This window comes from Gopherus flavomarginatus, chromosome 4, assembly GCF_025201925.1.
Source record: "Gopherus flavomarginatus isolate rGopFla2 chromosome 4, rGopFla2.mat.asm, whole genome shotgun sequence".
NCBI lineage: Eukaryota > Metazoa > Chordata > Testudines > Testudinidae > Gopherus > Gopherus flavomarginatus.
In genome coordinates, this window is record NC_066620.1 from 36,375,705 (window position 1) to 36,388,122 (window position 12,418).

At 44.3% G+C, this 12,418-nt stretch overlaps 1 protein-coding gene across 3 annotated transcripts in view; it reads right to left on the reverse strand.

Moving 5' to 3' along the window:
- Positions 1–1,850: 1,850 nt before the first annotated feature.
- Positions 1,851–12,418, reverse strand: part of MSH2 (mutS homolog 2) — a 99,317-nt gene continuing 88,749 nt past the window's right edge. For all 3 annotated transcript variants that reach the window (XM_050951798.1, XM_050951797.1, XM_050951799.1), the window contains one exon: positions 1,851–5,682. In XM_050951798.1, the coding sequence (XP_050807755.1) occupies positions 5,512–5,682 (171 nt within the window). In that variant the 3' untranslated portion in view covers positions 1,851–5,511. The remainder of the gene's footprint in view (positions 5,683–12,418) is intronic.

Genomic DNA, 12,418 nt, shown 5'->3' on the forward strand with positions numbered 1-12,418 from the left:
ATTCCAGAGGACATGCATCCATGCTGATGATGCTCGTTTAAGAAAAAAAAGTGTTAATTAAATTTGTGACTGAACTCCTTGGAGAACTGTATGTCTCCTGTTCTGTTTTATCCACATTCTGCCATGTATTTCGTGTTATAACAGTCTCGGCTGATGACCCAGCACATGATCATTTTAAGAACACTTTCACAGCAGATTTGACAAAATGCAAAGGAGGCACCAATATGAAATTTCTAAGGATACAGCACTCGACCCAAGGTTTAAGAATCTGAAGTGCCTTCCAAAATCTGAGAGGGAGGAGGTGTGGAAAATCATAGAATATCAGGGTTGGAAGGGACCTCAGGTCATCTAGTCTAACCTCCTGCTCAAAGCAGGACCAATCCCCAACTAAATTGAAATCAATATTTGAAAATGTACAAAACATCAAAAATATTTAAATGGTATTCATTTTTAATCATGTGACTGATTTGACAGCCCTAATTCTTGTGTACAGTAACTCCTCACTTAATGTCATCCCAATTAATGTTGTTACATTGCTGATCAGTGAGAGAACATGCTCGTTTAAAGTTGCACAGTGCTCCCTTATAACGTTGTTTGGCAGCTGCTTGCTTTGTCCACTGCTTGCAGAAAGAGCAGCCCATTGGAGCTAGCTGGTGGGGACTTGGAACCAGGGTGGACCAGCAGCCCCACTATCGGCTCCCCATTCCCCTAAGTTCCCTGTGGAGTAGTTGCCCAGCAGGCTACCAATTGCCAAGCAGTTCAGCTGTCCCTTCCCTGCATTGCTGTGTGCTGCTCCTGCCCTCTGCCTTAGAGCTGCTCCCAGGAGCCTCCTCCTTGCTGTGCAGGGGAGAGAGAAGGAGAAGATGGCTGCTGTCAGGGTGTCCCTCTCCCCCCTGCTCCTGTACCCTGAACGGGGGGGACACCCAGGACAGAGGGAACTTGCTGGCAGCAGCTGCCCTCTCAACTTGCTGATCTACTTAAAAAGGCAGGGTAGAGTGGGATCAGCATACTTAAAAGGGCAATGCACATCTCTCAGACACACACAGTCTGTGTATCTCTCTGCCATGCTGTGTCTCCTCCCTCCATTCATGCTGCCTTGTTAATGTAGCCTCACATTTTACAACAACAACAAACAACAACAACAACATGTTAACCCTTGAGGGCTCAGCTGAGTGTTAGTTCATCATTTTGCAGTAAGGCATTCCCTGGGAAATATCCCACTCTCTGACTTCACCACCTCAGCCAAGCTTCACAGTACAGTATTAAATTGTTTAAAACTGTGTGTGTGTGTGTGTTTCATATAACAACGTGTGTGGCAAAAAAATTTTTCCCTGGAACCTAACCCCCCCCCCCCAATTTACATTAATTCTTATGGGGAAATTGGATTCACTTAACATTGTTTTGCTTAAAGTAGCATTTTTCAGGACCATAACTACCACATTAAACAAGGAGTTACTGTACTGCACTAGGAGTGTTACCCTATGCTGATGCCTTTACTGTTCAGGCGTCCTCTCAAGCAGCTGGCCCCCTCACTAGTTTGTGGTGGTAAAAGCAGACTTTTTAGGTCACAGTGGTGTCCTAATTCCATTGTTTGTCCCCAAAGCTATACTATAGAATGCAATTGTTTACAGTGATTTTCTAATGCACTCTATCTTTTTATCTCCCCAGGTGTTTTGACAAAGTGTAATTCGTGGTCTCAATCTTCTAACGCATGTGCCCAGGGGTTGAATTACTGAATAAAGAAAGATCTCATTAATACTGTTTGAGAATATTTAAATAGTATAAAAATGTCATTAGTTTCACAAGTTGACTATATGCATTCAATGCTATTCAATGGACAAGGAGTTAAATTACACATTTAACTAGGATATTTATGCGCTATCTTATATTCCATAAACATTTAAGTTACAACATATAACAAAAATCAGATTTTAAAGTCATTTTTATCAGCCACTTTATCAGTTGTTAGAGGTGAACAGGCAGTTGCAACTTGACATTCAGATCAGCGTTATTCTATACATATTAGTCTTAAGTAGCTTAAAGGCAAACACTACTGCTAGGTTACTGGTCACATGAGACCTGGAGTCTCAGAAGTGATAGGCTGATTTATTTTAATTCATTAACTTGTTTATCTATCACTGAATTCTCCCTACCACTATATCAGATTGTTCTAGTTCTTTTCAGTTGTCTTAAGCTACATCTCACTTGCTTATGACTGCAATACAAAAATAAAGCAAGTATTTGTATATTGAATAGATGTTGTTCTCTTGCATATACACTACATTGCTCTACCATTCTACTTTGTGATCAGATGCTAAAGCAATCAGGGAGAAAATGGCATTTTTCAAAGAAATGAAGTCTAGCAGTGTTTGGTAATATGCCCTTTTCTTTTACCAGAAGCTATTTCTTCCTCAACAGCCTTCTAAATGAAAAGCAACTACACAGATTACAAACTGATACTGAATATGCAGCAAGTATTCAGTGCTAAGCTTTTTGAGAACAGGGGTGTGAATGAGCAAAAGAGAAAATTGCATCTTTACTCAAGGCTGACAGTGAGTGGCCTCAAGCTTTCTTGATAACTGCAGAATTTAGTTCTGAAGCTTTGATAATCTGCATTCATGACATAGTTCCTGTTTCATTTAAGATGTTTTCCTGGCACAGTTCTTGTCATTATGGCCATGTTTCTGAAAGAAAAGCAGCTAGATTTAATTCAGTGATACTCAGACCTCAGTGGTTCAGGAGCCAGATTAGCAATAACCATTTCACACTACTGTGGGTCTTTTGAGTATTCATTGTTTCATTTACTACTTATATTTACTATTAACCAATGGCAGCTAATAAAATACTTGGCCAGTCATTTTGCTATGACGGAAAATTATATATATGCTGTGGCTCTTCTGAGTATTCATTGTTTCATTTACTACTTATATATAAAAAAATGACCAAGTATTACTTTATTAACTACCATTAACTTACATTGGTTAATAATTAAGTCACACCGTGTTTTAATATCATATGCTGCAAAGAGCCACGGGAGATACATTGAAGAGCCACTTGCAGCTCTCAAGCCTCAGTCGGAGGGTCACTGATTTAAATTAAAACAAATGGCACCGTTCTCCCCATCACAGGAACAACCCGCATGATGGGAGGAAACTTTGCAAAGTTCAACTCACAATTTCCTACTCACAGGTCTGTTGGAGGGTTCCTCCATCCTGCAGAAGCATTCAGGGATTTCCCACCTTTAATCCACAGGTTGCAATGGGGCATCTCCAGAAGTGGCCCATGCTCTTGAGTATATTTCTGATCCTGACTACAGCCCTCCTGACTATACTTTCCTCTCATACAACTCTGGACAGCATCAGCTCCTACAGCAGCTGTCCTTTGGGGGTTCCTCAGCACAGCTGCTGCTGGTGCCCCTCAAAAGGGATGTTCCAAGAGTAGGCAGAAAAGCAGTGTACATTAATACAGCCTCAGGTTCTATCTGCTTACACCTTCCTTTCTTGTGGGATTTGGAGGGCAGAATAGGGGAGGAACCAAGATGGTTCTTGTACCCTGCCCACTCTAGCCTCAGAGCTGAAATCCTGTGGAATGCCCATATATCACAACTGTGGAGCTGAGCAGGCATGCTACAGAAGTAAAACTCCTCTTCCATCGTTGAGGAAGAGCACATGCATAGATTAGCAGTCACAAGGACCTTATTCTAATACACAGCATGGCAACATTTTCACTACGAGGTTGACTCAAGCATGTGATCGTCACATAAGCAAATACACTAGTCACTCATTTCCCTAGGCTTGTAATAGGTGTATGTCACTCACAATCTTCAAAGGACTGCTAGCTTTCTTTAGATATAGTGAAACAAGTCAATCTAATTCAAATCCTGTGATTTCCCATGAATTTCTATAGTAATTTAAACCGATTCCCACTAAATATCTATTATAAGAATGTTTGTATAGCAAGGAAATGGACTTGTATTGCTGCAGTACTCTGCACTGCTTTATGCTATTCTCTTCTGACAAACTAGTTACTTTACAGACACTATAATACTGTATATAAGTATTATACTTATATAGATATTTTTTCTTACAATGTTTAATATGAATATATTTAAAGTATACTGTATTCTAATTTAAAACAAATATAAGGTATTGTGGCAGAGTCCAATGTACATAAAATCTCTACATCGAACTAACCTTTTCCTACATCTGCTAGGGTATAATATGCTTATTTTTCAATTTATACTTGATTAAAAGTAAAAATGATCAACTTCTCAAGTTTAGTATGATAACCCTCTTAGAAACAAACATTCTAGTAATAAAATTATATGTACTCTACTCCAATAAGTGTATAGATCAGACACACACAATTAGTTTTTCAACAGCATGCTGCTATCAACACTCTTAACACACATTCTGGTTTAATCTCTGCTAGAGCATATATCAAAGAGTCATGTGTGTCATCTTCACCATATGTATGTTCTATAATCCCACAACCAGACATCACTTTTTTTAATAAAGCTTTTCACACTGCCAGTTTCAGATATAAAGCAACATATATAGCTAACAGGCAAGTGCTGCAGGCAAACTTGTACCTTGATGTGCTTCAGGGCTTGCCAACAGAGGGAGGTGACTGCACGCTGAATTGATGCACACTAGCTGGTACACAGTATGTGAGACACAGTAATAGCACATGCACAGGACAGTTGTGTCCTCTTTCAAGTCAAATCATTGCATACATAAGACAGGCTCCCTCCTCCCCCGCAGAAGCATGTTAAGTAGATCAGGTAAAATGAATTAGCTTTCTCCCTTCTGGAAAGTTCGGCTACGTGAATCTTATTTAACTCACAAAAGAAAGTTAATTGGTGACATCATCTTAGTTCCTGTTTGTTCACATTACAACCCACCACACAACTGGCAGTCTCTGTACAATGAAGGTCTAGCACTGGAATGGAAAGTGCACTAGCCTGTACTATGTCTGACTCACGCAGGTGTAAACAATCCTTTGCACTTAAAGAGAGTATAGTCAGAACTAGTTAAATGTCTAATCATTAGCTAAGATTCCTTATCAAATGTTTTTCTAAAAGACATCACTAATCCAGCCCTGTTAAAACTACAATTATCCCGGGTACTCCTTTGGACCAGCTAGTGCAACATCAGTGATGACAATCAAAAACAACTGCAGTAGAGGGCAGCTGTAGATTTTGTGTTAGGACTGACAGTTTTCATAACTAACACAGCATGGTAAAAGTTATATGTGGTTTGACTTACTGGAAAAACTATGATTCTCTTTTATTCACACTTCCCTGACAGAGAAACAATTTTATTGAAAATAGCAGTAACTAAACTATTACGCAGGTACAATAGGTACTCATTTAAAAAAGTAATTACAAGTCAGGAGAAAGTGTTGCTTCAGTAATGAGTACAAAACATCACAAAGCATAAAACCTACAAGACAAGAAAACAATAGTTCTTGTGACTTAAAACAATTCAAGCAGTGTCATTTTAGCTTTTTTCATGGAGTAACTTTTGTTCGGGAAACAATTTCATTAACAAAACCATTATTCTTTGCCAGCACTTCAGCTTTCAATTGTTTCAGTTTGGTTCTGATGTCTTCCTCTGACATGTCTCTCAAGGGCAATGCTTTCACTTTGCAAAGGAAATCCTGAATTATTTTTTCACCTTCCTGAAAGAAAAAGGAAAGGGTATTTAAGCTTTAAGCTAATTCTCTTCCCAATCCCACCAAGGAAGCATCAAGAACAGAATTTCATTAAGCGTCAGAAGTTTTCCTGAAGTAAAGGATTTAGCAGAGCAATAAGTAGAGCAGGGGTCGGCAACCTTTCAGAAGTGCTGTGCCAAGTCTTCATTTATTCACTCCGATTTATGGTTTCGCATGCCAGTAATACATGTTAATGTTTTCAGAAGGCCTCTTTCTATAGTATATAACTAAACTATTGTTGTATGTAAAGTAAATAAGGTTTTTAAAATGTTTAAGAAGCTTCATTTAAAATTAAATTAAAATGCAGAGCCCCCCAGAATGGTGGCCAGGACCCGGGCAGTGCGAGTGCCACTGAAAATCAGCTCGCTTGCTGCCTTTGGCACGCATGCCATAGGTTGCCTGCCCCTGAAGTAGAGCAATTAGCAGCAGAGCAATAAGAGAGTGCTTTCACCTTCTGATTGATGGGTAGAAATCATTTGTTGACAAACAAAAATTGTTAGGTTAGTACCTGTCCATGTAAAGATTTTAAAACCTGCTACTTTGAAAGGCTGGATCTACTGTGTTTCATATTTAAATCCCAGTCCATAGTTTAGCTCTAGAGCTGTGCATTCGGTGAACATAAAAAGTATGTGACTGACAACAGCTGGAATACCTATACCGCTATTGTGAAGCTAAACTGCAAATAGAAATGTTTTTAAAAACAAGGAAAGGACAAGTTGTTACCAAGCAACCAGAGACTGGCAGGCACCAAGGGGAACACATGAAAACAGAAACACTGTATGCATTTGCCTTTAAGGAAACCAATGAGCAGAACTTTTAAAAATTGAAGTAGTGTGCAATAAAACCAAACATTAAGAGCACCAAACAAATTGCTGACTAGTATTCAGAATCCCTGTGTTGGTAACACAATGTGTCAAGAGTACAAGATTCTGCATCAGCCTCTGCGCATCTCCAATGCAATCGCCTGCTTAATCCCATGGCTCCTGAAATTGTGATTTCCTAGCATGAGGTTCTTACGCAAAGCACATCCAGTGAGGAACCTTCATCAATCTAAAGGACTTGCAGATATAATAGCATATGTCTGCCTCCAGAAGTGATGTTAATGCATCTGGTAAGTTAAGAAAGACAAAACATCTGAAATGATGCAGTACTACTGCCTCTCTTTCTGAAGTGACACTGTATGGTATAACCTTAACAGTATTTTTAAAACACCTAAGAAAGAAACTTTCCCCTATGTTGAGAGGTTTGCTACAGTAGATTATAGCAATTTAATTTACATCAAATTAAGAGATGACACAATTTGAACTCAGACATGAGAAACAATTTTGCAGAGTATTTTACCCTGACCTTGATTAAGATGCAACAAAAGAACAGTCACTGGTAAAAAGTAACCTAAGTTGAGTAGACTGCATAGATTCCATACCTTCAGATGGGTCTGTACTCTGGAAACCCAACTGGAATCCTCTACTGGGCCATGACCACAGGGCTGTGTATATGCTCTCTCATAGGGAGGAACATTTAGACTTGGGAGTACGCTATTGTAAGGGACTGTTGCCCCAACCATCCCTCATGTCCTTCCACTTACTCAGGACTCCACAACAAGACGATGCATTTATTAGGATTTATAAAAAGATTTATAGGAAGCAACGTGGATTTGGACTAAGTGTATTTGAAGAACTACAGCTACTGGCTAAGTTCCCTCTAAGCCGCCTATTAAGCCCCTCTCCACCAGCCCCAGCACGGACCTGCCCCCAGCTGCGGCAAGAGAGGGCTGGGGGGGAGGGTCCTGTCTCCTCATTGCAGCCTTGGGGAAGCCTGCACCCCAAACCTCTCATCCTCTGTCTCACTTCAGAGCCTTCACCCCCTGCACCCAGTCCTGACCCCCCTCACCTCCATATTGGTGTACATAAAATTCATTCTGCACATTAACATAAAAAATTAGAGGGAACACTGGCTACTGGTAATGAATTTTTGTCTGAGTATTGTTAGCATATGCGCCCATTTCCTGTGACAGCAGCAAGTTAACCTCTCCCCTACCCACATACAGGAAGTAGGACTGGTTGCAGAACCACTTTCCCAGTTGTACGTGAGACCTGGTACAAGTTGAGAAAGGAATACTGTGTAACTCCATGACAGAGCGCCAGCTAGCCTCCTCGCATGTCTCTGTAACAAAGATATTTCTTAAACTATAGAAGCTGTTTGGGATATGGTGGCATAAGTGCCAAGGTTTTTAGACACTATGACACCATTAAGGTCATAACTCATCTACGCACAGACTGATGCATTAAGCATTTCTGAGAAGAGATGGTTTCTTCAGATTTATCTCCATATGTCACAAACCTAGGAGACCTGCAAATAGATAGGATAAGGTGGATCCATTACTGGCACCCTTGGTGAAAAGGCAACATGGGATCATTATTGGCCCAAGGTCTCTCAGAATGGCAGAGAAGCCATCTAGAGATTGTTACAAGAAAGCCTCCTGTAGCCTATTACTAGGAGGTATACAGGGGAATGAAACCTTGCTTAAGCCTATTAGAGGGGGGAAAAGGGAAGAAGAAGGAGTAAGAAGAACAATTTTAATTGGCAGCTCATTTGCATGATCCATGCCAGCATCTAGTACCAAATGATCAATTGGTGCTGAGAAAGGCAACAGACCATTGGAACCATGGCAGTGTCTGAATCAGCTTCCCTTGACATCTGAGATTGCTCTCAGATCTGCATCTCCTCAACCTCCTCCCAGAGTCTGTGTAAGGCCAAGAGGGAACACTCATGCCTTTTCTTCCTTTGCTGAGGAAGAGGTAAAGTCTCAGCCCAAATCCTCTTATGGCCTTTGAACCTAAAAACTGCTATAAAACGCTGAAGTCCCAGAGTCCAAAGAGCTAAGTCTTTGACTTTGAGCAGATTAACCAGTAATGCTCTCACCAACAATAGTAAGTTTACTCAAAGAACAAGAGTCTAAATGGGTATAGACTACAAACCTTCCCAGGGAAAAAAAGGGTTACTCACCTTTCCTAACTGTTGTTCTTCAAGATATGTTGCTCATGTCCATTCCATTGTAGGTGTGTGCGGTCCCCACATGTACCAGAGCTGGAAGTTTTTCCCTCAGTGGTATCCGTAGGGGACCAGCTCTGGCACCCTCTGGAGTTGCATGCATATGTGCCAGTATAAGGGGAGCCGTCACCCCCGCCCCCATCCCCTTCAGTTCCTTATTGCCGGAACTCCAGCAGAGGGGAAGGAGGGTGGGTATTGGAATGGACACGAGCAACACATCTCGAATAACAGTTACGAAAGGTAAGTAGCCATTTTTAATTCTCTGAGTGCTTGCTCATGTCCATACCATTGTAGGTGACTCCCAAGCACCACCAGAGGTGGATAGGAGTTCATGGACGTGTCGATTGCAACACAGCTCTGCCAAAACCAGCGTCGTCTCTGGTCTGCTGGGTAATGGCATAGTGCGCCGTAAAGGTGTGCACTGACGACCACGTCGCATCTCTGCAGATACCCTGAGTAGGGAAATGGACCAGGAAAGCGGCCTACGACGCCTGAGCTCTAGCTGAATGAGCCGTCACTATCAGTGGAGAAGCGGCCTGTGCTATCTCATAGCAAGTCTGGATACAGGTAGTGATTCAGGATGAAATCCTCTGAGAAGACACCAGAAGGCCCTTCATCCTATAAGTCAGCACAATGAAGAGCTGAGTGATCTGTGGAAGGACTTGGTGCACTCCAGGTAGAAAGCCTGGGCATGCCTGATATCTAGGGTGTGCAGACGACTCTCCTTGTTTGATGTGTGAGGCTTTGGATAAAACACCGGGTGGAAGATATCCTGGTTAACATGGAATTGTGACACCACCTTTGGCAGAAAGGCTGAATGGGGACACAGCTGAACCTTGCAGAATACTGTATATGGGGGGTCTGACATAAGAGCTTTAATCTCAGAGACTCGCCTCGCTAACAGCTATAAGGAATGTGATCTTCCATGACAGTTGCGAAAGAGAGCAGGAAGCCAGAGGACCGAAGGGAGGGCCAGTGAGCCTGGAGAGGACCAGGTTGAGATCCCACTGGGGAACTGGATCCCAGACAGGTGTAAAAAGTCTTTCAAGGCCTTTCAGGAATCTGATGATCATCTCGTGTGAGAATATTGATCTACCCTGGATGTGAGGGTGGAAGGCCAATATGCCAAGTATACCTTGATCGATGAAAAGGTGAGGCCCTGGTGCTTTAAGTGAAGCAGGTAATTCAGGATGGATTGTAGAGATGACTGGACCAGAGAGATATTCTGCTCCGATTCCCAGCATGAGAAGCACTTCTGCTTTGTCAGGTAAGTTGCTCTGGTGGAGGGTTTTCTGCTTTCCAAAAGAACCTGCCAGACCTGACTAGAGCAGGCTTGTTCCTCAAGATTTACCCACACAGCATCTATGCTGTGAGGTGGGGAGAGGCGAGGTTTGGGTGCAGTAACAGTCTGGAATCCTGAAGGAGCAGGTCCTGAGCAGTTGGGATGAGTCCATGGGGCTGCTACCGCTAAGTCCATGAGCGTGCCGAACCAATGTTGGCACGGTCAAGCTGGGGTGATCATGACTCGTACCTTGTCCCTCTTGATCTTCAAGTCACCCTGGGGCACACCCTCAAAAGGCCTGCTTGCTACCCAGATGGTGGTGGGTAGACCCCAACTGAGCAGAGAAGGTTGGTAGTTGGCCCTGGTGCCGCTTATAGCTGTTACCCTTCTTGCAGTAGGGCTCCGACCTGGACTGGCTCCCGAATCTCTGGGTCTGCCGTGGTTTGAATCACTTTCTTGCAGGTGCAGGAGCACAAAGACCCAGGGAGCACAGTGTAGCCCTGAAATCTTTTAGGCCATACAATTTGTTGTCTGTTTGGTCCGAGAACAGCGCCAGGCCATCGAAGGGAAGGTCCTGGATTAATTGCTGAACCTCTACCAATAGCCCAGATGACTGTAGCCAAGATGCCCTTCTCATGGACATGGCCAAAACCATGGTCCTGGCTGCGGAGTCTGCCATGTCTGAGGCTGCTTGGAGGGCAGCTCTCACCACTGTCTTGCCCTCCTCGAGAATGGCCAGGGTCTCCAGCTTACAGCCCTCTGGCAACGAGTCCACAAACTTGGCCATGGATTGCCAAATGTTATAATCATATCTTCCAAGCAGCGGTTGGCACTCACAATTGGAGGCTGGCAAGCGAATAAATCTTTCCGACAAACAAATCGAGCCTATACGCATCGTTGTTTTTAGGGATCAAACCAGGTTACCCCTGTCTGTCATGCTCATTGGCAGTGGATATGACCAAAGAACTCGGGGAGGGGTGGGTGTAAAGGTATTAGAAGCCTTTAACTGGGACTATTTCCTCTCTGCATGCTTGGAGATGGGGGAGCAGGGAGGATGGAGTTTGCCACAAAGCCTTGATTAACATTACCACCCCCTCGGGGATGGGCAGGGCCACATTGGAAGGGGCTGCTGTGCTCAATATGTCAAATAGGGTGTTGGAGGGTTCCGACAATTCCTTGGCCTCCAGCCTCAGATTTGCTGCCACTCTTTTAAGTAGCTCCTGGGGAGCTTTGATGCCATCCTGGGGAACAGTGTGGGAGGGCCCCGCCACCGCCTCATGAGGTGAAGAGGATGAGGAAGTGGGCACAGGTGAGTCAACCAACTCCATTTCCCTTGCTGGGGGAGCCTCAGCCGAGGCTGGCTGCCCCTGGGCATCCTGCTCCAACTCCTCTTCTGAGTCTGGGGGTAGTCAGGAGACTGTCGCCGACTGCTTCTCAGATGTCCCTGAGACCGATTGCAGCACATGCTGTGATATCTGAGGGAACCCCCATGGGTTTCAGAACTGCCATGGAGCTGGCCACTGGCCCTGAGGCCACAAGCCTGCTGGCAGTCCCGGGGGAAATTCCAATGCCACTGGTGGGTGATGTTGGCCTGTGGGCACTGCGACCTCCTTGCCTTTCGAGCCTGAGGAGGAAGAGACTTGTCTTGGGGACCAGAGTGGTACCGCTGCCGTCTCCTTGCCCTTACCATGCTGGCTGTTCCTGTGCTCTTCCCTTGGGGACTGGTGCCAGGATGTCAGACCTCGGTGTTGTGCCTCTGGTGAAGGCGCTCGGCGGATTGGGGATTGTAGCCTGGTGATCGACGCCTCACACTCTGGGAACAGTCCCAGGGCTCCAGTGACCTTTGTCTTGACTCCAGAAACCTGTACCATTGATCCGGAGACCAGTGTCGTGACTCTGGGGACCGGCATTGAAAGTCAGGGGATCAGTGCTGAGAGTCTGGAGAGCGACGTAGATGCTCAGGAGACCTGTGCTGGGCCTCTGGAGACTGGCAGAATGCCTTGGGAGGTCTGCGCCAGATAGCCGGTGATTGATGCTGGGATTCCGGAGAGTGGTGCCTGGAGTCCGGGAAGCAGTGCCGGGAGCTCCGGCAGGCCAGCCTGCTTGTGTCGGAGGGACAATAGTGCATTTCTGTAGACTACTGGTGGAATGCCGCCTGTGATGGTGCTGGGGAGTGATGCTGTGGAGATGGGGATCATTGTAAGGGCCACAGGGCTTGCTTCTCAAGCAGGCAACTTCTCTTGCACATTTCCACGGCACCAGAAGGGACAATATGTCCTTAAGCAGCCTGAAAGGCCTCTGGCATGGATGGCACTGCTAGGTGCTGGGTTCTTCTGCCACTTCCTGGGGTGGTGGGTGGGTCCAGAGGAG